Source organism: Oncorhynchus tshawytscha, linkage group LG04 (assembly GCF_018296145.1).
Source record: "Oncorhynchus tshawytscha isolate Ot180627B linkage group LG04, Otsh_v2.0, whole genome shotgun sequence".
Classification (NCBI taxonomy): Eukaryota; Metazoa; Chordata; class Actinopteri; order Salmoniformes; family Salmonidae; genus Oncorhynchus; species Oncorhynchus tshawytscha.
This window is the reverse complement of record NC_056432.1, coordinates 58,438,912-58,466,755: the sequence shown is the minus strand read 5'-3', so window position 1 is coordinate 58,466,755 and position 27,844 is coordinate 58,438,912. Positions and strand designations below refer to the sequence as shown.

The 27,844-nt window shown below is 41.9% G+C and overlaps 1 protein-coding gene across 1 annotated transcript in view; it reads left to right on the top strand.

The window, feature by feature from the left end:
- The window catches only part of LOC112249089 (cadherin-11), a 67,226-nt gene that overhangs the window by 31,355 nt on the left and 8,027 nt on the right, over nt 1–27,844 (top strand). The window contains exons 3-7 of the mRNA XM_024418735.2: nt 16,849–17,370; nt 18,195–18,489; nt 19,181–19,300; nt 22,846–23,013; nt 26,323–26,510. Coding sequence (XP_024274503.1) covers nt 17,131–17,370; nt 18,195–18,489; nt 19,181–19,300; nt 22,846–23,013; nt 26,323–26,510 — 1,011 coding nt within the window. The 5' untranslated portion in view covers nt 16,849–17,130. The remainder of the gene's footprint in view (nt 1–16,848; nt 17,371–18,194; nt 18,490–19,180; nt 19,301–22,845; nt 23,014–26,322; nt 26,511–27,844) is intronic.

Below are 27,844 nucleotides of genomic sequence, written 5' to 3'. Positions count from 1 at the left end.
TGACCCCTGGTCCTAAAGCCAGATCCATCAGCGATATAGGGACTTTTATTTCAGCCTTAACTCTTTTGAATATGCAGATTATTTCTATTCTTCGCAGACACATTTAGGGTGGAGCATCAGCTCTGTGCACATCCCGCACAGGGACAAAAGCGCTTAGCGTCAGGGCTTTCAGCTGCAGATTACTGCTTCAGCCACGCTACACAATTACTTGTTGTCTTGTTGCCATGGTAGAAGACTGATTTTCTTTTAGTGTTTAGTTTGTCACTATAAATAGATAAACAGCCTCCCTCTGTCTGAATACCTGGTTCTGACTGGTTTTGCCAAATCCATCTCCTTGTTGGGGCGGATTTGCTGGGATCTTTCCTGTGCCACTGCTGTGTTTTATACCCAGTAACACTATTGATTGTTACCAGGAGATTTGAACAAATGTAGGGTAGAAAACTGACAAATCAGTACAAACAGTACAGTTAAAGTAGCAGCCGGATATTTATTTCACTGCGCAAATGAATTGAATTAGCTAAACATTGAGTGACATGATGTAACCAGTTTTCCTTCTTTTTTTTTTTTTTTACAATTCATTAGAAGTTTCCGTATTTCTTGGGACTTAGGGCATTGCAATACTTTCAACAATCCATCATCTAAATCCAAACCTGACAGCAAGGTCAAACGGTGAAATTATGCCTCGATACTCTGATCGACTGGGCATCAAGGTCACCTGGAAGAATTAGAATTCTGTCTGGGTGCCCAAATCAAACCAAATGTTTGCCAGGCTCCAGTGACACAGATCAAAGCAATATTGATGCTGTCCCAGTGCAAAGGGAAAAAAAGAAGCTGAACTCACTTCCTGTGGGATTACCATGGTTCATAAATCCCAAAGGAATCAAACTCAGAGATACAGAAAACAAATGTAAGCCCTTGAGGATTAACAATCTAATTTCTCTGCTTGCAAGAATGAAAAGAGGATTTCTATTCCTCCTTTGATATGTGTCATATTAATAATGTATTAATTTCTGCAATTTATGGGATAAAGCATAGCCCTGTGCATCAGAGCCTAGACAGCTCCGGTCAAAGCGAGGCAGGGCTACATTTCTTTTTTGTCTCCTTTGTGCGTTACCTGAAATGGCGGATTGTGTGTAGAGGGTGAATTCCCTGTCAGGCATGTTTTCCCCCCTTCTTCCATTGCCTGCAGAAAAGAATATCACTTTATATAAAGGGAAAAGGATAAAGCAAAGGCCAAGATACAGATACAGTAATGCTGCATTAAATGTTGGATTAAACCCAGAGAATACCTAGCCTAGGGCTCTGGGGCTCCGGGAGACAGACCTGATGATAATGCTATATCGCCTTCCGCCTCACAACACTGCCAAAGGTCACTGCTGTCACAGGCTGCAGAGAACTGGGATTTTATTAACCATGGCCGACTTCTTTAGAGACAGGGGTTAAGGGTGCATACAGATCATTGTCATTGTTGTGTTATCAATGTGTCCATTCATGCTTTGGGTTTTTTGTAGCACGCTGTACTGTGTAAAATACAGTATATTCACTTTTCCTCCCTGTGCCCCTATTCAAAAGTAGAGCATGTGTGTTGATTTAGGCCCAGCACATTGTGCTCATCCTGAGATGATGAGAGCCCCTCATCCATTATTGGTCTATGTGTTATAGTTTAAATGCCCCCTTTTCATACCTCTGCTCGGAATTGACACAATTATCTTTTGAGGACCTTGATGGAGTTGAACATCTCTGTCAATATCTAATTTTAAATGAGCAGATATCCTGCCAGTGCTCAATCTTCACAGGATCTTTAGAGACAGGTCATAACACACCATCGTTCATTTTCTCTCCAATTAGTCTCACAATCATGTGCTATGAGAGGAGAGGGTGATGGGTAATTTCCTCAATGGTGACTCCCACAGGCTTGAGTTGGATATAATTGACTTTAGAATGTGACTCATTAACCTGCGTCTGTGGAATAGATGATATATGGGATTTTTATTCACAAATAGACATATCAGTCCCAGACGTAAAGGATATTGCTAATTAATGGTGGCTGGACTGAACCGCCAAGACCCGGTAAGATTGATAACACGTGGGATCACATTTCCTGTCTCATATCTTCCTTCCCTTGTTTATTTCCCCTGTTCGCCACTCTGTTGTGTCTAAGAGTTATTATCCTCTTGCTTTGCTCATTTTTACTCACTTTCACTGAATCAGAAGAAGGGATTAAGCCTATCAACTGTTGCTGTCATACTAATGTTTCTTAAGGCGGATATGGTCCGTTTTAGTCAGCAGTGTGTGGTTGTAGTAGCACTTGAACAGTCCCATCTCTGTTTGGACAGAAAAAATTGATACAGTAACATATCACAACATAATTTTTATTACAATATTATATCAATATTTGACTCCAAGTATCGATTTGTAACATAAAATAAAAACATGCATTTTATTTTTTTGCTACTTTAGGTAGAGTCAGCTAAAGCTAGTTCGCTGTACATGCGCCAAAACTCTTGCCTCTCTGCAGCAGATATAGTGAGCAATATGTTTGGAACATTCAATCGTAATGAAATCGCAGTATTGAATCACAATACATATAGAATTGTGAGAATTGTGAGAATCGCAATAAACATCGTATCAGCACCTGATAATATCATATTGTGAGGTCCCTGGCAATTCCCAGCCCTAATTTGTACGGGGTTTTAATGGTATAACCTCCGGTAAATAGCCTACATTTATCTTCAGAATAATGACAAAACATTTCACCCATGTAATGGCCGCATGTACTTTTAAATGACCACCATGGTACAGCCAGAAGAAGACGGGCCACCTCTCGGAGCCTCTAGGTTTTTTCCTAGGTTCTTGCCTTCTATGGAGTTTTTCCGAGACACTTTGCTTCGGCATCTGCATTGCTTGCTCTTTGTGGTTTTAGGCTGGGTATCTGTAAAGCACTTTCCCACTGGGCACAGACGTCAGTTCAACGTCTAGTTTTCCGTGGCCGACGTGAGTAAGACATTTAAGCGTGTTAACCCTCGCAAGTCTGTCGGCCCAGATGGCATCCCTAGGCTATGACTGTGTGACCATGCACACCTCCAACTCAATCAACAAGTGTGCAGATGACACAACAGTAGTAGGCCTGATTACCAACAATGACGAGACAGCCTACAGGAAGGAGGTGAGGGCCCTCGGAGTGTGGTGCCAGGAAAATAACCTCTCACCTAACGTCAACAAAACAAAGGAGCTGATCATGGACTTCAGAAAACAGCAGAGGTAGCATCCCTCTCTCCACATCAACGGGACTGCAGTGGAGAAGTTGGAAAGCTTCAAATTCCGCGTAGTACACATCACTGACAAACTGAAATGTGCCACCCACACAGACAGTGTGGTGAAGAAGGTGCAACAGTGTCTCTTCAAACTCAGGAGGCTGAAAAAATTTGGCTTGGCATCTAAAACCCTCACAAACTTTTACAGCAACATTCTCTGGCTGTATCACCGCCTGCTACGGCAACTGCTCCGCCCGCAACCGCAGGTCTCGCCAGAGCGTGGTGAGGTATGCCCAACTCATCACCTGGGGCAAACGACCTTCCTTCCAGGACACCTACAGCACCCGATGTCTCAGGAAGGCCCCCCAAAATAATCAAGGACAACAACCACCCGAGCTACTGCCTGTTCACCCCACTATCATCCAGAAGGTGAGGTCAGTACAAGTGCATCAAAGCTGGGACCGAGAGACTGAAAAACAGCTTCTATCTCAAGGCCATCAGACTGTTAAACAACCATCACTAATACATTAGAGGCTGCTGCCCTATATACATAGACTTGAAATCACTGGCCACTTTAATAATGGAACACTAGTCACTTTAATGATGTTTACATATTTTACATTACTCATCTCATAGGTATATACTGAATTCTGTCCTATTCTACTGTATCTTATTCTATGCCGCTCTGACATTGCTCGTCCAAATATTTATATATTCTTAATTCCATTTCTTACTTTAGATTTGTGTGTATTGTTGTGCAATTGTTAGATATTACTTGTTAGATATTACTGCACTGTTGGAGCTAGAAACTAGAGGTCGACCGATTAATCGGAATGGCCGATTAATTAGGTCCGATTTCAAGTTTTCATAACAATCGGAAAACGATATTTTTGGGCGCCGATTTGCCGATTTATTTTTATTTTTATACCTTTATTTAACTAGGCAAGAGAGTTAAGAACACATTCTTATTTTCAATGACGGCCTAGGAACGGTGGGTTAACTGCCTCGTTCAGGGGCAGAACGACAGATTTTCACCTTGTCAGCTCGGGGGATCCGATCTTGCAACCTTACAATTAACTAGTCCAACGCAATAACGACCTGCCTCCCTCTCGTTGCACTCCACAAGGAGACTGCCTGTTATGCGAATACAGTAAGCCAAGGTAAGTTGCTAGCTAGCATTAAACTTATCTTAAAAAAACAATCAATCATAATCACTAGTTAACTACACATGGTTGATGATATTACTAGATATTATCTAGTTTGTCCTGCATTGCATATAATGTGACTGAGCATACAAGCATACAAGTATCTAAGTATCTGACTGAGCGGTGGTAGGCAGAAGCAGGTGCGTAAACATTCATTCAAACAGCACTTTCGTGCCAGCAGCTCTTCGTTGTACGTCAAGCATTGCACTGTTTATGACTTCAAGCCTATCAACTCCCGAGATAAGGCTGGTGTAACCGAAGTGAAATGGCTATCTAGTTAGCGCGGGCTAATAGCGTTTCAAACATCACTCGCTCTCGCTCAAAGTAGTTGTTTCCCTTGCTCATGGGTAACGCTGCTTCGAGGGTGGCTGTTGTCGTCGTGTTCCTGGTTCGAGCCCAGGGAGGAGCGAGGAGAGGGGCGGAAGCTATACTGTTACACTGGCAATACTAAAGTGCCTATAAGAACATCCAATAGTCAAAGGTTAATGAAATACAAATGGTATAGAGGGAAATAGTCCTATAATTCCTATAATAACTACAACCTAAAACTTCTTACCTGGGAATATTGAAGACTCATGTTAAAAGGAACCCCCAGCTTTCATATGTTCTCATGTTCTGAGCAAGGAACTGAAACGTTAGCTTTCTTAAATAGCACATATTGCACTTTAACTTTTTTCTCCAACACTTTGTTTTTGCATTATTTAAACCAAATTGAACATGTTTCATGATTTACTTGAGGCTAAAATGATTTTATTGATGTATTATATTAAGTTAAAATAAGTGTTCATTCAGTATTGTTGTAATTGTTATTATTACAAATAAAAAAAGAAAAGATCGGCCGATTAATCGGTATCGGCTTTTTTGGTCCTCCAATAATTCGTATCGGCGTTGAAAAATCATCATCGGTCGACCTCTACTAGAAACACAAGCATTTCGCTACACAATAACATCTGGAAAACACGTGTACAGTGGGGGGAAAAAGTATTTGATCCCCTGCTGATTTTGTAAGTTTGCCCACTGACAAAGAAATGATCCGTCTATAATTTTAATGGTAGGTTTATTTGAACAGTGAGAGACAGGATAACAACAACAGTATCCAGAAAAATGCATGTCAAAAATGTTATAAATTGATTCGCATTTTAATGAGGGAAATAAGTATTTGACCCCTCTGCAAAACATGACTACTTGGTACTTGGTGGCAAAACCCTTGTTGGCAATCACAGAGGTCAGACGTTTCTTGTAGTTGGCCACCAGGTTTGCACACATCGCAGGAGGGATTTTGTCCCACTTCTCTTTGCAGATCTTCTCTAAGTCATTAAGGTTTCGAGGCTGACGTTTGGCAACTCGAACCTTCAGCTCCCTCCACATATTTTCTATGGGATTAAGGTCTGGAGACTGGCTAGGCCACTCCAGGACCTTAATGTGCTTCTTCTTGAGCCACTCCTTTGTTGCCTTGGCCATGTGTTTTGGGTCATTGTCATTCTGGAATACCCATCCACGACCCATTTTCAATACCCTGGCTGAGGGAAGGTGGTTCTCACCCATGGCATATCCATCGTCCCTTTGATTTGGTGAAGTTGTCCTGTCTCCTTAGCAGAAAAACACACCCAAAGCATAATGTTTCCACCTCCATGTTTGACGGTGGGGATAGTGTTCTTGGGGTCATAGGCAGCATTCCTCCTCCTCCAAACACGGCGAGTTGAGTTGATGCCAAAGAGCTCTATTTTGGTCTCATCTGACCACAACTTGCATGGAGCCCAAGGCCGAGGGAGATTGACAGTTCTTTTGTGTTTCTTCCATTTGCGAATAATCGCACCAACTGTTGTCACCTTCTCACCAAGCTGCTTGGCGATGGTCTTCTAGCCCATTCCAGTCTTGTGTAGGTCTACAATCTTGTCCCTGACATCCTTGGAGAGCTCTTTGGTCTTGGCCATGGTGGAGAGTTTAGAATCTGATTGATTGATTGCTTCTGTGGACAGGTGTATTTTATACAGGTAACAAACTGAGATTAGGAGCACTCACTTTAAGAGTGTATTCCTAATCTCAGCTCGGTACCTGTATAAAAGACACCTGGGAGCCAGAAATCTTTCTGATTGAGAGGGGGTCAAATATGTATTTCCCTCATTAAAATGCAAATCAATTTATAACATTTTTGACATGCATTTTTCTGGATTTATTTGTTGTTATTCTGTCCCTCAATGTTAAAATAAGCCTACCATTAAAATTATAGACTGATCATTTCTTTGTCAGTGGGCAAATGTACAAAATCAGCAGGGGATCAAATACTTTTTCCCCTCACTGTATGTGACAAATAAATTAGATTTTTTTTATTTAAATTTGGTTGAGTTGTCAACTAATGTGTTTTTTAAATCCAATCAGTTTTCCACATTGATTCAACGTCATCACATAAATTTGTTTTGGTTGAAATTACGTGGAAACAACGTTGATTCATCCACTTTGTGTCCAGTAGGTTGTGACAACTGCTTATGGAAAAAGCCAACAAGGTCAGTGTATTTTATGGGTCAACTGAAATCTGATCCGGAAACTAGTGGTATGCATTCAATTTGAAATCTCTTTCTGTGAATTGACATGGTTGTCTTCATCATCAATAAGGGGAACTTTGAAGCACTGAAGTTGTCCCTAACATTCTGTGTGCTTTCCCTTAGATTTCTCTTTGCTCATCTTGATCACTTTGCTCTCTCTCTCTCTCTCTTCCTTTCTCTCTCTCGCTCATCACCTTGACGTCTTCTTTGTTTGTTTAACAACCATGGAGACTGTTTCAGGTCTGCTGCTCTTGTCCATGAAAGAAATCAGTTCAGTGGCTATGAAATTGTGAGTTTAGTAATGTTTTTTTTTCTTTGGCTGCTGCAAAGGCAGATTACCAGCCAGTGGTAGCTAGATGGTTTGTGAGATTCTTTATGGATTCTACTGATACAATATATTGATACATAACCCACAGTGTAGACTATCTTCTATATCATTATTCAACCTGGCAGATTCATTACCACTGACCAATGACTTACTTTTAGCCATGTCTAAAATGACCTATTATGCTGGCTATGACATTAAAACTATACTTTTGAGATCATGGATGGTCAGTCCTTGCATCCATAGCTCTGTCAATACATTTGAGTGGTTACATTTTTCAAGCCCCAGCCCTCAGCTTTTACCCGGAAAAAAGTGGTGGGGAGATGCTTTGTTATTGTTTCAAATGCGGATTACCTCTTTAAAAGGAGATGAGATTTTCTATCATTATAGAAAATCCAAGTAGGAAAGGTGTCCATCCATTTGTTCATCAAGGGAATACATTGCACAGAAGATAATATATATATTTTTTAATTCTAATTAGTTAAGTTCAAGTATGACAGTTATGAAAAGTAAAGTCTGGTCATACAGTCTGGTGAAAAGGTGCTCTCCCCCCAAAAAATATTTAGGTATTTTTTTCCTTCTGTGCATACACTTTGTGTATGAGGCTTTTCTCCAAGCATTTCTGGTCTCCATTTTCATTCTGGGCATTTCAACACAGAATTAACTAACAAAAACCCCACCCTATTACAGTTTCTCACTTTGCTCCATCCTTCTCGTGTGTCATCCCCCAGCCATAATGGTTGGGATCTGGGGCTTTTGTCTCCTGTCCCCTATCCTTAAGAATCTGAAGTATTTTATTTTCCCTTTGCTTCAAATCACTTCCAGACACCACAGTTTCCTGCTCCCTAGATCAGGCTGGCTGGACTGGGCCATCTGAAACTCCAGCTACTCCTTCATTTCCAGGAATAGGAGAAGGCTGGGGAGTTTGGGGCTTTGGAAACTGACAGTTCCACTGTTCCACAGTTTGAGTGTAGCTGTAAAAAGACATTATGCTGGCAATTCCTCTTTTTGTGACTAAAATACTAGCATCTCGTTGCTAGACAAAAGGGAAAAGACAGGATTTTTTTATAAACCTCACACATTTTAATTATGGTTAAATTGTCTTGTGGGTGATTGAATAGCGGAAGAGATGCAGATGTCTTCAATTATTTTTTTTCTTACTTTTTCTATATATCCAGTCATTAACATTCTTGGATACACAGCAATGAGGCATAGCAATTAGACTTGCATAATAACCGAAGACATAATTATTATGTTATGGATGTGACACAAAAAGAGAAACCCTGGTTCTTACTAATTGGAGGCACCACCATAGCATGCGTTGCCTTCTGACGTCTGCTGGTTGTCAGTAGTGGAGACCCTTTGTAAAGGTTTTGAGTACATGCCATTTAGTTTCACATTCAGTGGAGAGATTTCAGATTGGTGCTTGCAATTACAGTCTATTTAGCTATTTCCGATTCAAATGTCTTACTGCTTTTTTGTTTCTTTAATTGTATTCTCAGCTGTTTAGAAAGTGTATTTTTGAGCTGAATAGTTATTCAGCATTTTCTTAATGATACAACTCTTTGGTTAATGGTATTGTTGTGCAATTGCAACATCAATTCAGTTTTGCTGACTGAAGTAAATGTTCATTAACAAGATGCATAACTTCTGTGCGCACGTAACCATTTTCGTCATTTACAAAGATAGTCTTTCCTCTGCTTTATTCATTTTAAGTTGAATATACATTTACTAAATGACAGAGTTTGGGGATACTGGCATGAATAAGTTACCTTTCAGACTTCCTAGATAGGCCTATTTTTAATGCTGTTTGTGTTCATATACATAATACAGTGTACTCATGTCCTCTGAGACTAGGATTACTAGTCTATGAACAAACTGATGTGGGTACTTGTAGTTAATAATTACTCCTTAACTTCATGTAGTGGCTTAAGAGAGATCCGATACCCCCTACTCCACCAGATACATGCAACACACATGAACACACATAGTCAGAAGCTCCTGTGAAGTGGAACAATCATGTTTGTCTCGCTGAACCTTATCATTCCCTTTGTGGTTTGTTTGTGACTGCCCTTTGTTCAGGCTGTGTATGGACTGTACTGTTTCAGCTGTAGCTTCTTGTCCTTCTCTTACTCTCCATCTTGTTTTCCGTCCAGTTTGTTGTAGTCATGAGTGACAGGTGCATCCTACCTTCACAGTGCTCTATCAAACCCCTTCCCACCCACACTCCTGTAGCCAGGTATACAGAAGAAGCACTGTGGTTGACTTGTGCAGGGCTTCTAACCTTCAGATATTTCAAGGTAACTTAACCTGAGTGCTGAGCCTTGTTTGCCACAGTAAAATGATACCCAGTCATAAACCTTTCAACTCCAAGGGCATGCACTGCCTTCCTGAGCACACCAGAGAGGAAAGAAGCCTAGGGCTGATCTGAAATATCATCACTTTGAGTGCAGCTCCTCTGTGATACATACCTCCTCCGCCATTTCCATCTCCATCCCACAGCCAGCCGTCTCGGTAACGAGACTCCCACCATCGCTTCAAGCTCAGCTGCATCCTCTGCATCCTCTCCCTCGCTCTTTTTTTTTGGTTGCTTTCCCTTACTCCCATAGTGCAAATTACTGGCTGCTATCCGTGGAATCAGTCGTTTTCCACGGCTCTTGACATCCCTCCGAACAACGGCATCGGCAGCAACACGAACAGCAGCATGCAAAGGCTGTAGCAGCAGTAACAGTATCTTCTGTACATGCACTCTTCCTTCACCTGTAGCTGTGACGCCACATTGTGGATGATGGCTTTAGCATATTATTCTAACTCTGTCAGCTCAGAGGGGAAAAAAAGCAGGTGCATCACTCACCTGTTAGAATACTAATGACCTCTTTGTTTCTGAAGTGCAGAAAGCCAGACTGGGGTATTTTGTTTGTGAAACACCTACACTGATTAGTCTGTGTAATTGAATGGCAATTAAGAGTCAGGATATGTCCTGGGAGCACAATCGTTGGTTTCTTTTCTCTATTTTGTTGCTTATAAAAGCCACAGGAAGCAGCCCACAGTAACCAGAAACCAAAGACCACTTTTCCTCCTTGCAGTGCGGCTTCAAAGCCTCTTTCCATGCAGTCGTATTGAATAGAAAATCGTTTTTTGTTGTTGTTGTTTATCCTCTTATGTCTTCTTTTAAAGAGTTTAGTCCGTCAAGGCCATGAATGCTATGATATCTTTGTAGATATACTAGCATGTCTTTGTTGTGAGGCATTGATTTACAGAAGCCATGTCGTATACAAAAGGTAAAAACAGGACAGTATTTTCAAAGTTGACAAACTTGTCAGCAGGGTATTTGTGACACAAGTGGTTGCTTAGGGCCCCTTGCCGATAGGGACTCAGTCGGTGTCTCAACTTACTGTTGCAACTTAGAATAGTAGAATACAAAAGGTGTAATTTCGAAATTTGGTTGCGCTTCAGCAGTTTCTCTCTTTTTTTGTAAGTCACTAAATTTGAATGTCAGCAAACAATTTTTTGCTTGGTAAGTTAGTCTAGCCAGCTAACTACACTTATAGTTATCATGTCCGAATTGAGACTGGGCATGCAGGGCAGGTGCCCAGGGGTCCTGTCTGCCAGGGGACCCCCATTGATTTTGTTTTCACTATCACTCAGCTATCATTAACATGGCCTACATTTTGGCAAAAGTGTTCTCTACACTCCATGGCAAAATGGGTAGAATTGTGTGAAATGTGTTATAAGATTGCAAAATGTTTGCTCCCCCATGGCAAAATGTGTAGAATTGCAGAAAGCTTGCTTTAAAACAGCAACATGTTCTCTGCTCCCCATAGCAAAATGTGTAGAATTCCAGGAAATTAACTTTAAAAGAAAAAAAATATCTCTCTCTAAAATTAATAGGAGAATAACAGAGAACCTCCTGATCTCAAGAGTCCTCTATGGTAATAGTGTTGGAGCAATTACCTGTCAGAGTGAGAAGCAGCATGATGAAGCTCTGAGGACTACACAAGACTACAGTCCTGATCACTTGACCCTGATCTGCTTATTTCAACACTGTAAGAATAGGTGGTGACGGTGGTGTTATTTCTCAATTTCTTTATCCAAACAAAGATTTTATGTGTGCAAGGGGTTAAGATTCCGAGAAAGCTTGAGTCCTAGGAATAGAACCACCACTCAGGCGGATACAGGGGTCATGCTCCAAAATACAGCATTGTTAAAGGGAAACACTCAGCACCTATGGTGTAATATACAGACTGCAGTGCACCTTGTTTTTCCATGAAAGTGGCGTATTGCAGAGCATGTGGTTGGCTTAGAGGGGTGGTTGACTTTCATTATGATATGGTCTGTCTAACAATCTGCCGTGATCATGTGGCCACTTTGTGTTGAGTGCAAGCATTTTCTTATCCGTATAACCTGTACAGTACCGTGCTTGTATCTTTAACGGATGCATAGCCTACTGTTTAGAGGTGCAATCTTATTCCCTGTATTTAACATTTCTTGGAACTTGAATGAAAATACATTTGACTGTATATTTAATGGTATTTGTTATTGTTGTAATGTTCATTATTTTATTCCTTATAGATTAGGTAATTATGATGAGAAATGATTCAATATCGCATTCGAGCAGTGCAAAGGTATGTCACACATGCCATTCTTAGAGCAGAAATACCTCCACTCTTTTACATCCCCTCAAGCTGCACAGTAAACCAAGCACTAAACCCTCCTCCACTGCTCCAGTAAGTGCTTCAAAGCTGGTCACGAAAAGGGAAGGCCAGGATGCAGGCAGCACATGGAGAATTAATTCCAAAGCGGCTTGCATCCCTCTCAGCAACCCCATTTGTAACGCTAGACTGGAGTCTCTACCTCTCTCTTTCTCCCTCGCTTTCTCTCTCTTGTATTTCTCTCTCTCTCTCTGTATTTCTCACCCTCCCTCTCTGTATTTCTCTCCACCCTCTCTCTCTGTATTTCTCTCTCTCTCTCTCTCTCTCTCTCTCTCTCTCTCTACCATGTTGTATTGTTGTCGTAGGTCTCTCTTTATGTCGTGTTGTGGTGTATCTCTTGTCATGATGTGTGTTTTGTCCTATATTTGTATTTTTAATCCCAGCCCCTGTCTCCGCAGGAGGCCTTTCACCTTTTGGTAGGCCGTCATTGTAAATAAGAATGTGTTTTTAACTGACTTGCCTAGTAAAGGTTAGCATAGGCCATTCATTGTATAATGACAACACCCAATAAATATACTGTTTGCCCACACCATTCACACAATCAGTACATGTACACACTCAATAGACATACTTTGTGCGCGCGCACACACACACACACACACACACACACACACACACACACACACACTAGTATGACAATACAGTCCTAAACACTTGTGAGAACAGTGGTGGAGCCTCCAGGGTTCTGGAAGACAGGGGCATATATCAAATCTACACAGACCATTCCATCTATGCCTATGTGTGACTGGACTTACAGAATTAAACTGGCACTAGAGAATAAGAGAGAAAGAGAGAGAGAGAGAGGGCGAGGGAGTGGCAGAGGGAGAGGGAGAGAGAGAGAAGAAAGCCCCCTTGTACAATTTTAATGGTAGGTAAGCTGAACCCCTCTGCACAGGGAGGTTCGGGTTTGAGCATACAATTCCATCCTCTGTCTTCTGTTAAAATGCATTTGTTTTGCTTGCGATTAAAAAATTATAGCTCCAATAACCATTGGGGAGCGATTGTGCTTCCTACTTAAAAAAGAAGAACACATCTCCCAGCTGTAAAAACAAACCCCAACCCCCACATGCACCTTCAGAGGCTGAAGAAATGCTTTACTTATTGAGGACAGGCCCCCTTTCTACTGTGTGAAAATCATGAGATATTTGATTCTTATTATAACCCTAATGAAGCCCTGCATTGAACCAGTAAAATATGTTTTGTATGTACTGCTTAATGATATTTCCTTTGAGGACCATACTTGCTGGTTAGAGTTCAATTATGTAAGAGCCCCACTGAGCTGATAAGTGCTTTTTGGGGTTCCCCCCAATCAAATGGTGTGGGATCGTATGCCTTTTAGAGTCTATTGATGTGTTGGTACTCAATATGAAACATCAGCATGGAACAAACTCAAGCATTCCACTTTCCCATTGGTTCCTTTTAAAATAGTCCTATTGGCAGTGCACTAAGACGTGCTGTTACAGCACCTCTATGAGATACTGAAGTCACTTGCTTAATGTCAAAAAGACTGCTCTGAAAGAGAGGGAGGATTTTTCTGCCCAGTGCCTCTCTCCTGATCTTCTCTTTTTATGGCTGTGATAGTGTGAAGTTACTGGCTACTTTTAGAATAGCGGAGACTTGCAGAAAGACTAGAGGGATTGTTTTAATTGTCCCTCAATGTCAGGTCTCTCCATTTCTCCTCAGGCATCCCCTCTCCACCACTGTCCATGGGCTTGAACAGTAGAAATAGAGCTGGAGTCACAAACTACAATTAAGAAACAAGGATATTTGTAGCTGGCAATTTAGTATCTTCTGGAGCACAAGCTATTTTTTTCCCTTTTTCCCATAATTATTGTCTCAGTAATAATTTTTCACTTACAAGCAGCTGTGGCATTTTCTTACCCCTCATTAAGTTATTTATTCAAGAGGAACATGATACTCTTCTTTAGCGTTTTTCTTCATGAATCTTGTTCTGGAGGCAGCTCTGCAGAGTGGTCACTAGCTGGCACAGCCCCAAAGTCATAAAATCTGATTTTAAACCTAACCTTAACCCTAACCTTAACCACAACTGCTAACCCTAACCTTAAATTAAGACCAAAAAGCACATTTTAGTTTTCATACATTTTTACAATATAGCCAATGTTCACTTTGCAGCTGGTCAATTTTGCTGCAGTCGCTCAGTCCTGCCTCCAGGGCAAGACTCATGACAGTAAACCTGCATATATTACAGTCTGCAGCTATGGCCTATCCCTCCTTTTACAATATTTACAAGATGCTATAGCGTGTTGATATACACGTGAGTATATAAACATTAAGAACACCTTCTCTTTCCATGACATAGACTGACCAGGTGAATCCAGTTGAAAGATTTGATCCCTTATTGATGTCACCTGTTAAATCCACTTCAATCAGTGTAGATGAAGGGGAGGAGTCAGGTTAAAGAAGGATTTGTAAGCCTTGAGACAAGTGAGACATGGATTGTGTATGTGTACCATTCAGAGGGTGAATAGGCAAGACAAAAGTTAGGTTTGTGTCAAGAAATGGAAGGCTGCTGGGTTTTTCATCCTCAACAGTTTGATTTGTATCAAGAATGGTCCATCATCCAAAGAACATCCAGCTAACTTGACACAACTGTGGGAAGCATTGAAGTCAACATGGGCCAGCATCCCTGTGTTATGCTTTCGACACCTTGCAGAGTCCATGCCCCGACGAATTGAGGCTTTTCTGAGGGCAAAAGGTGGTAGTGGGGGGTGCAGCTCTATATTAGGAAGGTGTTCCTGATGTTTGGTATATTCAGTGTATTTTTCCATATTCACAAATTCTCACCATTCCATAGTGGTGCTGCATTGAAACATTTAGCTGTCTAGCCTTCCACTGGAATACTTAATACATGAATCACAATCACTGTATTACTGTAACAGATGAGAGATTTTGCATCACTGGTGAACCACTTACCATCAATTAGTGACTTTGGACCAGACTACTTATTCAGCACATCTGTCTTAGCCAAGACGGAAGCAAATAGAGATCGATCTGGGGGTGAATCATGTATTAGAACCCTCTTGATTCGTCTTGGAGTGGGGATGCATTTTAAATCAAATGTAGGCAAAGTTATAGGACCGCAATTTTTTTACATTTACATTTAGCAGACGCTCTTATCCAGAGGAGCGACTTACAGGAGCAATTATGGTTAAGTGCCTTGCTCAAAGGCACATCAGCAGATTATTCACCTAGTCTGCCCTGGGATTTGAACCAGTAGCCTTTCGGCCACTGGCCCAATGCTAGGCTACTTGCCGCCCCTATGTACCACATGGATATTGTTGCAACATGTTGTGGGTGGAAGCTCACTCTTTCAAGGACCTCTTTAGAGGACATACCAAGAGAAATACTTAAAAAATACAATAAAAACATGGAGTGGGTTTCATTTCACCCAATGTAGACCTACGAAAGGTGTGTGAGTCAAGCTTAAATCCTGTGGAATGTAATGGAATATCCAGCGTTGATTAGATCCTAGTCACGTAATTTCATCATCAAACAAGTAGGAGACTTGTGTCTCAGACTTCTGAGTCGGCTGTTTGAATCTCAACTCATTTCCTTTGATTTGACACAGATTGAAAATAACTGCTTCTGCATAGGAATTTCCGACATGATAGCATAGAGCTGCATTAGCTGTCCATTTTTTTTATGTACCTCTGCAGAGTGGGCCTATAGGAGCCATCTGGATTTACTGGAAAGGAATGAATGCCTGTGATTCCCGAAGCATTTAAATGGGAAACACTCCCCTTGAGATGATGGGGCTTCGGAGGCAATAAAACCACTCCTACACACACAGTTTGCTGACATTTTGGTGGCCAGTCAATAATGAAAGAAAGCATAAAATGTATTATTTTTTCCAGAGTAGCTGCCAATTTACAGCTGAGACACTGGAAAGCATGAAGCGTTATCAGGCGTTCATTATGGGGGCTGACAGTGGAGAGGTCCAGCTGAGTTAGGATGCCATTTCCCTACTTCACTGGTGGATGCGCTTTATTTGGACTTTATTTATGAGCGCTGTCACACAAGCTGGAGATTTGTTCTGTTTTTTTCCTCTTCTCTCCCTCACTCTCTTCCCTGCTGGACTGTGTGTTGAACTGGTTCCAGTGAGAGGCAGCTTTAAGCAGTGTGTTAAAGTATTATTGTTGTGGTTGGGCTTCCAGCTAGCATCGTTGCTGAAGTGCTGAGGCTGAAGGTTCTTAGTGGCTCACTGAACAGGAAAATCCCCAAAAGGGCCATTTGTTCCTCTGTCCATCCATGAGCAGCCAAGTAGGAAGTGATGAAAGCCAATCATGGGACTGACAACAACACCTCATCTGGTTAATTGTCGGATGTGTAACATAACCTATTGGCATGTGGTAAAGCCTGCTTTTGGTTGCAGTTGTGACTGAGAAAATCAACTATTAGACTATTCTCTTTTTAGCTCCATTGTCGCGTTGTTGACCATCGGTGCATGGTCAGGGAATTAAAATTAAGTGATGCATTTTATCCAAATAAGAATTTTCAAGGAAACAATTTCACTTTTGCTCTAATCACCCAATGTAATACTACAAGGGACAAAACATAGGCAACGTTTCAATTTGAGAACACCAGTGGCTTGATGTCTAATTAAATAAGAGCAAATGAGTTTACAACCTCTGTCACTTAATTAGAGCAAGATAGAGGCACAAAATGAATTAATATGTCGAGATTTAGAGAGGAGTCAATTAAAACTTTGGTTGGAGTGTGGGCTGATGATAACTACTCTTGTACAGAACTGTTTTGTCCCCTGTGACTGACTGTGTATTTTCATTTCAGGGCCTACGTCGGGAGGAGAAGAAGGAGGAAGAGAGAGAAGAAGAAGAAGGGGGTTGTGATGAGTAACTGCATAAAGCAAAACCAAAGGATCCGGTGAGGCTTAGGGTCCAAGTCCCCAGGCTAGTGAGTGAGTGGAGTGAAGCCACAGTCCAGGAAGGACCTCTTAGGAAGGTTTTTCCAGGATTATCTCTGGGTTGTGCCTCTCAGGGGATACAGGCACACGTGCAGGAAGGCCCAGAGGAAGGTCGGAGTAGCGTTGGTCAGCAGGCAGCAGGCAGCAGGATGTGGGAGGGACTAGGACTGCAGGTGTTTCTGATGTGCCTGGGCGCCGTGCTGTGCAGCGCTGTGGCCACCTCGGCACCCCTGGAGCACAGCCACCGCCACCGCCTCTCCCTACACAGGCACCGGGAGAGGACAGGCAAAGAGGGACAGGTCCTACATCGCTCCAAGAGAGGCTGGGTCTGGAACCAGTTCTTTGTCATTGAGGAGTACACAGGGCCAGACCCAGTGTTAGTGGGCAGGGTAAGGTCACTGTTTTAAATTCTTAATCATCACCTTCCCACCTCTCTTTTCTCTCCCATTCTTTCCCTCTATCTATCTGTTGACTGCTGAATTAGAGTCACAAGGGGTTTTCATTACCAGCGGAGACCTTGCAATATCTTCAATTTGTTACACAAAAGCAATCAGTGGCCCACTTGATTAAAGGTTATGAATTGGATTTCATTTTTAATATTAAAGCATCCCCCAAAGACACTGACATCTGGGAAACAAGCGATTTATGGGTCCACAGAAATGATGATTACAAATGGGGACCTAAATTTGCCTCTAATTCCAGCAGTGACAGAGATGGTACCTTGTTATTATTGGATTGGAATATCAATCATGACATCAATCAACAACAAAAACAACATGCATGCAGAACAGGCTTCTATGAAGAATACTTCATAGAATATAATGAAAGTTGGTAGATATTGCAAAATTAAAATATCATTCACATATGCGTTTGTGGGAATATAGTTCTACGTGTTTTGAATTGCAGAAATGAACCAATCAACTAAGTGGCTAACTACCTGATAAGGTGACAGACCACTAATTGTAATGTTGCTGTGTTGCACCTAATGTTTATCATCAGAGGAAATATAGATTGATTCTCTGTGTTGAAACATATTGGTTTCAAGTCAGTTTAGCATAATCACATTTACATGATTGCCTGGGCTGAATGTGCTTCTCCTTATCCATGCTCCTAGTGATCACACTACATGTTGGAATGTAGTATTTTTAAATGGTTTTTACATATTTTACCCAAGTAATTTTGCTAAAATGTTCTGCTGTCCATTTGTTTCCAGCTCCACTCAGACGTTGACGCTGGAGATGGCAATTGCAAGTACATTCTCTCAGGGGAGGGTGCAGGCACCATTTTCGTCATTGATGACAAGACAGGCAACATCCATGCCACCAAGACACTGGACAGGGAAGAGCAGGCCCAGTACACCCTCACAGCCCAGGCTGTGGACAGGGCCACCAACAAGCCTCTGGAGCCTCCGTCTGAGTTCATAGTCAAGGTCCAGGACATCAATGACAACCCACCTGAGTTCCTACATGGACCATACTACGCCAGGGTGCCTGAAATGTCCAACGTCGGTGAGTCTGGCTGGGGAATGGACCGTGAAGGATTCCCTACCCTCTGTCTAATTCTCCCTTCCTCAGACTGTTTACCAGTGAACAGCTTGTTTCCCATGCATTATTCAAAATTACTGAAATCTGACCGGGGGAGGCAAAATTGGAAGTGTTCCTGTTGTTGTTGTGGCTTTGCAATTTCCCTCTTCCTCGTGAGTGTTTTGTGTGTGTGTGTGTCTGTGGGGGGTCACACCTTGTAATACAACATCCTTTATGCTGGCCTGTCACAGAGTAACAATCTGTTACCCTGTGATTCCACCCGCTGACAACCCAAATGGTGCTTCTGGGGCTCAGACTTGGCAGTTTAAACCAGCCCAGCTTCAAATATGTTCAGAAACCATTGTGATGGCAAATTCATTTCAAGTACTGGTGAAACGGCTAGGCTTTGTGTGAATTCCAAAACCATGAACACTTAAGGACATTATAACCATAGGAGGGATGCTGACTGCACCATCATTCAGGTTAAGATTAAGTGATTTCTAGAATGGCAAAAACTTCCAAGCATCAGGAGCTATAGAGCAGGAATTTCATTTGAGAAACATAGGATTGGCTCAAGCTAAATGTCATAATGATTTACAAATTGCAAGTCTACTATTATGTTGGGTAAATAAATGGTGTTGAAAATAATAACACCCGCGTTTCTTGTGTCCTCCAGGTACCTCAGTGATGCAGGTAACGGCCACAGATGCTGATGATCCCACCTACGGGAATAGTGCCAGACTGGTGTACAGCATTCTCCAAGGCCAACCCTACTTCTCAGTGGAACCACAAACAGGTACCCAACCTCTCTGTCCTGCCTTGTTTCATATTCATCCAGGTAGCATGACATTGTATACAGTTGAAGTCGGAAGTTTACATACGCTTAGTTTGGAGTCATTAAAACTTGTTTTTCAACCACTCCACAAATTTCTTGTTAATTAACAAACTATAGTTTTGGCCCTTCTTTGTGCATGACAGAAGAAATTTTTCCAACAATTGTTTACAGAAATAGGTACAAAAGTATCTATATCCACAGTAAAACGAGTCCTATATCGAAACAACCTGAAAGGCCACTCAGCAAGGAAGAAGCCACTGCTCCAAAACTGCTATAAAAAAGCCAGACTATGGTTTGCAACTGCACATGGGGACAAAGATCGTACTTTTTGGAGACATGTCCTCTGGTCTGATGAAACACAAATAGAAAAGTCTGGGCATAATGACCATCGTTATGTTTGGAGGATAAAGAGGAGGTCCCAACCTTGAAGCACGGGGGTGGTAGCATCATGTTGTGGGGGTGCTTTGCTGCAGGATGGACTGGTACACTTCACAAAATAGATGGCATCATGTAGATGGAAAACTATGTGGATATATTGAAGCAACATCTCAAGACATCAGTCAGGAAGTTAAAGCTTGGTCGGAAATGGGTCTTCCAAATGGACAATTACCCCAAGCATAATTCCAAAGTTGTGGCAAAATGGCTTAAGGACTACAACGTCAAGGTATTGGAGTGGACATCACAAAGCCCTGACCTCAGTCTTATCGAACATTTGTGGGCAGAACTGAAAAAGCGTGTGCGAGCAAGGAGACCTACAAATTTGACTCAGTTACACCAGCTCTGTCAGGAGGAATGGGCCAAAATTCACCCAACTTATTGTGGGAAGCTTGTGGAAGGGTACCCGAAACGTTTGACCCAAGTTAAACAATTTAAAGACATGGCTACCAAATACTAATTGAGTGTATGTAAACTTCTGACCCGCTGGGAATGTGATGAAAGAAATAGAAGCTGAAATAAATCATTCTCTCTACTATTATTCTGACATTTCACATTCTTAAAATAAAGTGGTGATCGTAACTGACCTAAGACAAGGAATTTTAACTAGGAATAAATGTCAGGAATTGTGAAAAACTGAGTTTAAATGTAGTTGGCTAAGGTGTATGTAAACTTCCGACTTCATCTAGTTAGATAGATAGATAGATAGATAGATAGATAGATAGATAGATAGATAGATAGATAGATAGATAGATAGATAGATAGATAGATAGATAGATAGATAGATAGATAGATAGATAGATAGATAGATAGATAGATAGATAGATAGATAGATAGATAGTTTGCTGCTTCAGTGTCTTTAGATATTTTTGTCACATGTTACTAAGGAGTACTGAAGTAATATTACAAGCATTTCATAAGTGTCAAAGGCTTTTATTGATAATTACATGAAATTGATGTAAAGAGTTAATATTTGTAGTGTTGACCCTTCTTTTTCAAGACCTCTGCAATCCGCCCTGGCATGCTGTCAATTAACTTCTGGGCCACACTGATGGCAGCCCATTCTTGCATAATCAATGCTTGGAGTTTGTCAGAATTTGTGGGTTTTTGTTTTTGTTTTCTAGCCATGGACCCAAAATATCAATGTTTTGTTCCTCGAGTCACTTAGCTATCATGTTTGCCTTATGGCAAGGTGCTCCATCATGCTGGAAAAGGCATTGTTCGTCGCCAAACTGTTCCTGGATGGTTGGGTGAAGTTGTTCTCGGAGGATGTGTTGGTAACATTCTTTTTTCATGGCTGTGTTCTTAGGCAAAATTGTGAGTGAGCCCACTCCCTTGGCTGAGAAGTAACCCCACACATGAATGGTCTCAGGATGCTTTACTGTTGGCATGACACAGGACTGATGGTAGCGCTCACCTTGTCTTCTCCGGACAAGCTTTTTTCCGGATGCCCCAAACAATCGGAAAGGGGATTCATCAGAGAAAATTACTTTACCCCAGTCCTCAGCAGTCCAATCCTTGTACCTTTTGCAGAATATCATTCTGTCCCTGATGTTTTTCCTGGAGAGAAGTGGCTTCTTTGCTGCCCTTCTTGACACCAGGCCATCCTCCAAAGGTCTTCACCTCACTGTGCGTGCAGATGCACTCACACCTGTCTACTGCTATTCCTGAGCTAGCTCTATACAGGTGGGGCCCCGATCCCGCAGCTGAATCAACCCGCAGCTGAATCGGTCCTGTCGCTTGCTGGACTTTCTTGGGCGCTTTGAAGCCTTCTTCACAACAATTGAACCGCTCTCCTTGAAGTTCTTGATGATCCAATAAATGGTTGATTTAGGTGCAATCTTACTGGCAGCAATATCCTTGCCTGTGAGGCCCTTTTTGTGCAAAGCAATGATGAAGGTACATGTTTCCGTGCAGGTAACCATGGTTGACAGAGGAAGAACAATGATTCCAGCAATGATTCCTTTTGAAGCTTCCAGTCTGTTATTCGAACTCAATCAGCATGACAGAGTGATCTCCAGCCTTGTCCTCGTCAACACTCACACCTGTGTTAATTGAGAGAATCACTGACATGATGTCAGCTGGTCCTTTTGTGGCAGGGCTGAAATGCAGTGGAAATGTTTTTTGGGGATTCAGTTAATTTGCATGGCAAAGAGGGACTTTGCAATTAATTGCAGCTCATCTGATCACTCTTCATAACATTCTGGAGTATAAGCAAATTGCCATCATACAAACTGAGGCAGCAGACTTTGTGAAAATTAATATCTGTGTCATTCTCAAAACTTTTGGCCACGACTGTATGTCTCGTATCAAAACGGTCATGTATTTAAATGTATCTTATGATAATCTGTCAATTCTCTGATTTTGTAACCGTGCCAAGTAAGGGGCGTTGAGGATCAGCCCTGTCGTGCTTTGGGATTTCTCCAAGGCAAAGTCTGAGTGTACCTGTCCTTTGCCAAACAGAATTAACTCACGGCCAGATTAGGCAAGCAATATCCTGGTTGAACTCTAAGCATCCTGGGAGCCAAAGTACCCCCAGCCAAACAGGGAGATCTCAGAGTGAGAGAGAGATTGGAGAGAGAAAATCCTGCTAATAAACCAAAGCTGGATATTTCACTGGATCCTGTCCCATGCTCACATTTCTAATTTGTTTTTGGCTTATCTGCGTTTCATGCACAGGCTCATCTAAATATCACCAGAGATCAACCATCCCCATCATATTCTCCTGTGATGTGAGAAGCGCCAGTTTCCTCACAGAAAAATAAATAAATAAACAAGACTGGCTTAAAAAAAACAGTTCCTCGCTGTTGTTCTGAGCATTGTTCTGCAGTTTCCAATGAAACAAGTCACTTCTTTTCCCCTTTTATATATCACACTAGTTACGCCAATATTAGAAAAGGAGCCTGATGAATGAGATGGCGATGGCACTTGTCACAATGGGATCTCACGTTTCAGTGATGACCCAACATGCCCTGCTCCTCCCAGTAGGCCTTGCAGAGTAGTAGGCTGTTGAAAGGTCACAGGCAGCTCCTTCTTGAATTAAAGCCATTTTCCTCCTCTCCTGTCCCCAGGGATAATCCGGACAGCTCTGCCCAACATGGACAGGGAAGCGCGGCAGGAATATGACGTCGTCATACAAGCCAAGGACATGGGGGGACACATGGGGGGACTGTCAGGGACAACAGAAGTGAAAATCACCCTGACGGACGTCAACGACAACCCACCGAAGTTCCCTCAGAGTAAGTGAAGAGTCCTGTCTCTCTTTTTTTCACTTTTTCTGTTTTTTCTTTTCTGTTTTCTTAAGCTGACTGAGATCCTGAGATGGTCTCTCTTCCTGCCGTCACTGTCCCTCTCTGCTGAGGTACGAGCACCATCATCCAAGAGGGACAGGTCTGCTTTTAGCCAGTCTAGCGCTCTCCCAGCCCCTCAAGCCTCAGCTGACATATTAGGATTGACACTTGAAAATATGGATCGCTGCTGGCCCCAGAGGCCATGCAACACACGGTTTATACAGGGTGTAGATGTTAAAGGGGATATATTGAAGCTTAATTATTAAATGGTTTCATTGCGCTCATAGGAGATGTGATGACAGCAAGTATCTTAAGCCGATAAAGAGTTGTGAAATATTAACAGTGCTTGTGTCAGTATTTCTGTTCGACAGGGGGGGAATGGAGGGGAATTCTTGTAGCTCTAAACCGCGAGCTAAACACAGATTTATGTCTCATATAGTAGAAATGGCCTACATCAATTTCCCCCTACTTCTTGAGAGTAGAGCCTGAAGATTTGTCCCAGAGAGCCCCACTCTTTCCCCTACTATCAGCACTGCGGCTCGGATGTAGCCCTGCTAACAGTGGCTCTTGGATGGAAAATTATCGACATATTTGGGGTAAACTAGTCCTGGGTGGGGTGAGAAACTGGTTGAGTCATTAGGCTGACTCGAACACGTGTCACAATGTCAACTATTTCCCAGATGATGAAAACTGGAACATTGTTCAATAAGTGATGACATACTTTTTCAGATGACATACAGATCAGTATTGTCATATTGTTCAGCCTATGATATTATGTTCATGTTTATTCCAGGTCAGAGCCATTTTAGACTGGGAGGATTCAGTAACGTTCTCATGAAAATATCCCATAGTTTTCTATGTAGTCTGATTGAAGTAGCAGCCCTTTGTATCATCAGGCCATTTTTAAAAGGCTCCTTCCCATGCCAGAGTTATTTTTAAATGCAGCTGAAGCGTTTGGCTCTGAACACTTCAATAGGTGGAGCAGATAGGGCGGAGAGGGCATATGGACCTACTGCTCTGGCTCGGCCACAGGCAGGTGCATGCACCCCTGTAGACACACACTCACACATGCAAATACAAACACAAAACACTGACTGCTCATTGGCTGAGGCCTTCAGGTGCTGGCCAGCTGACCTCCACAGTTATCTCTTGTGCTCCATTATTCTCTCTCTCTCTCTCTCTCTCTCTCTCTCTGTCATTAAGTGTAAATGCAGAACAGTTAAAGACACACTGTTTTTCAAAGATGGACCACGACATGTACTTACACTGTAAGACTTCTCTTAAAAACATTGTAGAATGCACAGTAAAATACCACAAATGTGTTTTACAGCATTAAAAATGAATGGAAACAGCAGCTAACTCCAACTTGCCTAGTTAAATAAAGGTAAAATAAAAAATAAAAAATAAACTGTAAATCGCCATATTGGTATTGTTGCATCATTGTTTGGAGAGTTTAGGAATTCCTGAAATTACTGAGACGATGACCTCAGCGTGCATTAATGAGCATACTTTTCTGGTGTCAAACCATATATGAAAACATGATACAGATTTTGAAAGCTGAGAAACAGCCCTTTCAAATGATATGACATGTGATAGGACCACATCAATGAAATGCTAATCAGTCAAGAAAAAACACCTGTGAAAATGTGTATCTTTGTCACGTCCTGACCATAGAAAGCCTTTATTTTCTATGGTAGAGTAGGTCAGGGCGTGACTAGGGGTTTAGTCAGGTTTATATTTTCTATGTGGGGTTCTAGTTTGTTTTTTCTATGTTGGTGTTTTGGTATGATTCCCAATTAGAGGCAGCTGGCTATCGTTGTCTCTAATTGGGGATCATACTTAAGTAGCATTTTTCCACCTGTGTGTTATGGGATATTGTTTTGAGTTAGTGCACGTAGCATCTCGTTAGTCACGGTTCGTTGTTAGTTTCTTTATTTGTTTTGTTCTAAGTTTTCACTTTAATAAATTATGTGGAAACCATATCGCGCTGCAGCTTGGTCCGACCATTATTACGACAAACGTGACAATCTTATATGCTTTTGTCCCCAAACAGCTGCCATTGAAGATGGAGAAAAACTGAGCATATTTAGTCGTTCTTATATTTTGTAAAGATTGATTATCTGAAATCAGAATAGTAATATACTTTACTGTGAATGAGTTACAGCCGTTTTCTTGACTAGTAGTATTTTTCTTATCTGGATAGTATTTTAACTTTCTTATCTGGATAGTATTTTAAATACATACAGTGAGCTTCACAAGTATTGGGACAGTGAAAATGTTTTTGTTGTTTTGACTCTGTACTCCAGCACTTTGTATTTTGACTGTCAATCATAATAAGTGTTATGAACAAAACATTTTCTCTGTCCCAATACTTTTGGAGCTCACTGTATATGCACCAAAACATATTACAAATGGCATTTAGTCTTACATTTGATAAGGAAAGACATACACAATATAATATTTTTAAAAAACATTATTGAAAGAATAAGGTTGGGGGGAATACATTGTCTCAATCAACCCTAAAAACAAAGTGCAAGTTGCATCATGCTATCAGAACCATAACATTATATATATATATATATATATATATTTATATATATATATATATATATATAAAACATTAATCTCAGTGATATAGATAGGCATCTCAGTGCTAGAAGCACCGCTACAGACCCTGGTTCAATCCCAGGCTGTATCACAACCGGCCATGATTGGGGGTCCCATAGGGCGGCGCACAATTGGTCCTGCGTCGTCCGGGTTAGGGGAGAGTTTGCCCAGGGTTATTGTAAAATGTGTTCTTAACTGACTTGCCTTGTTAAATAAATTTTAAATAAAACATGTATATTGTCATCAAAATTTTACTGGAATTATAAAATGTTTCAAGAATAAGGCATATAATAACAATAATTGGCTTTTACAACTTCAATTTCTTCTAACATACATTCCCCAAGCCTATAGCCTAATACAGGAAGAGAAGGGGATTGAGCAGTGACAATCTGAGCTACTTGGTGAAGACTAGGAGCCTCTTTACTAGTACCTAGCTATGTAGGTGCATGTATCTAACTATATACAGCTGCCCCCATGGTGACAAGGATAGACAGGGGCTCATTTAAAACAAGATTACATGAATGCAGTGGAAAGTTGGGTGAATGCTATTCTGTACCTCGGAGTAAGTCAAAGCAGGCATCAGGCATCGAATACAAGTGTGAATGATATATTTTTTAAATTTGTAACAGTTTCTATTGTTTCTCCCCACAGGTGTATACGCCATGTCCGTTTCAGAGGACAAGGTTTCGGGTGAGGAGGTAGGCCGTCTGAAGGCTAAAGATCCAGATCTGGGGGAGAATGGACTTGTGTCATATCGTTTCATCGAGGGCGATGGGATGACTGTGTTTGAGATTACCACCGACACTGACACCCGTGAGGGTGTTATCAAACTGAGAAAGGTGAGAAGGGACTGAAGGGGATTTACTATTCCATAAAAATGATGGAGGAATGAAAAGAATGTGTGAGACAGTCTATAGAGTCATCTGCATTGAATCACCCTTTTTGTTACTGCCCTTTCACTAACATTCTGAGGACTAAAATGATAGCCTCAATACGTGACATTACTTGATACACCTGTGTGTGTCTGTGCGTGTTTGAATATGTAAAGGTGGCTATATGCAATTTCTGTGTGGCAGAGAGAGAAAGAGAGGGAAAAATAGAAAGAGAGCGTGTGCCTGTGTGTGAGACTGAAGCACACACTGAGCAGGAGAGAGAGAGAGAGAGAGAGGGGAGTGATTTTTCACCGTTCCACTCTGTGATTGCAATGACACCGCCTCAGTTTCTTATTACGAGCATTGACTTTCATGGTTGGTTCTCTGGGAGAGGAATCTATGCAGTCTGACTGTGGGTCGGCTGCTAGCGTGGCGCTGCAGCTCTGCTGTGCTCCAGGGCTGGGATTATGCCGACGTTTACCAACCTGGGGAGGTCAGCCTTGCACTGCACTGCACCGCGCCTGGGCTGCCTCTGGGTGATCACTGGCACCATTGCGCCTGGAGCCGCCTGCCTGCCATGGTTAGGCTTAGCCGGGCCTCCAGAGGAGAGAGAGAGAGGCACTGCTTCCCTCCCTGGTCCCTACGCAGCAGGAGCAGCAGCCTAGATGGAACATTGCCACCTGGTGGTGCTTCATTATTTAAAATCCCTCAACTGTCTTTCACAGCACAGGCTCCCTCACACTCAGAGATCAGCAGCAATCTCACTCACACTCCCCTCTACTCCTCTCCAAAACTAACACAACTCTGAGAGAGGGAGGCCTTTGCATGCGTGTCTGAGAAGTAATCATATTCTCTCAAGGGTTTACGCAAGCTGGGTAATTTTGTCAGTTCAGTGGAGTGTGAGTACCAGTGTGTAGTCTATGTGCTGAAAAATGGCGCTGTTCTATTAATCATGCCTGAGGATTATACCAGGTAAGCCACGACAGCGGCCATTGAAATGTGGAAAACGGCCATGTAAACAACTTCCTCTATGGCCAGATGAACCCTAGTGGGATCAGACATTGCTGCTCAGTGCAGATCCCCTTCATTTCCATAACAGAGGAGGGCACCAATGATAATAAGTCTTATGAACACCGGGTAATACAAATTGTAGCTGGGGAAAGTGGAAGAATTGAATCAGAGGAAATAATGGCTTGACGCTGAGTAGAGAGGGTGGTGGTGGGTGGGTTGTAATTCTTAACAGTGTTTGACTATCACAAATACCAGGACCCAGGTCCCAAATGAGAACATTCTGCCTGCTG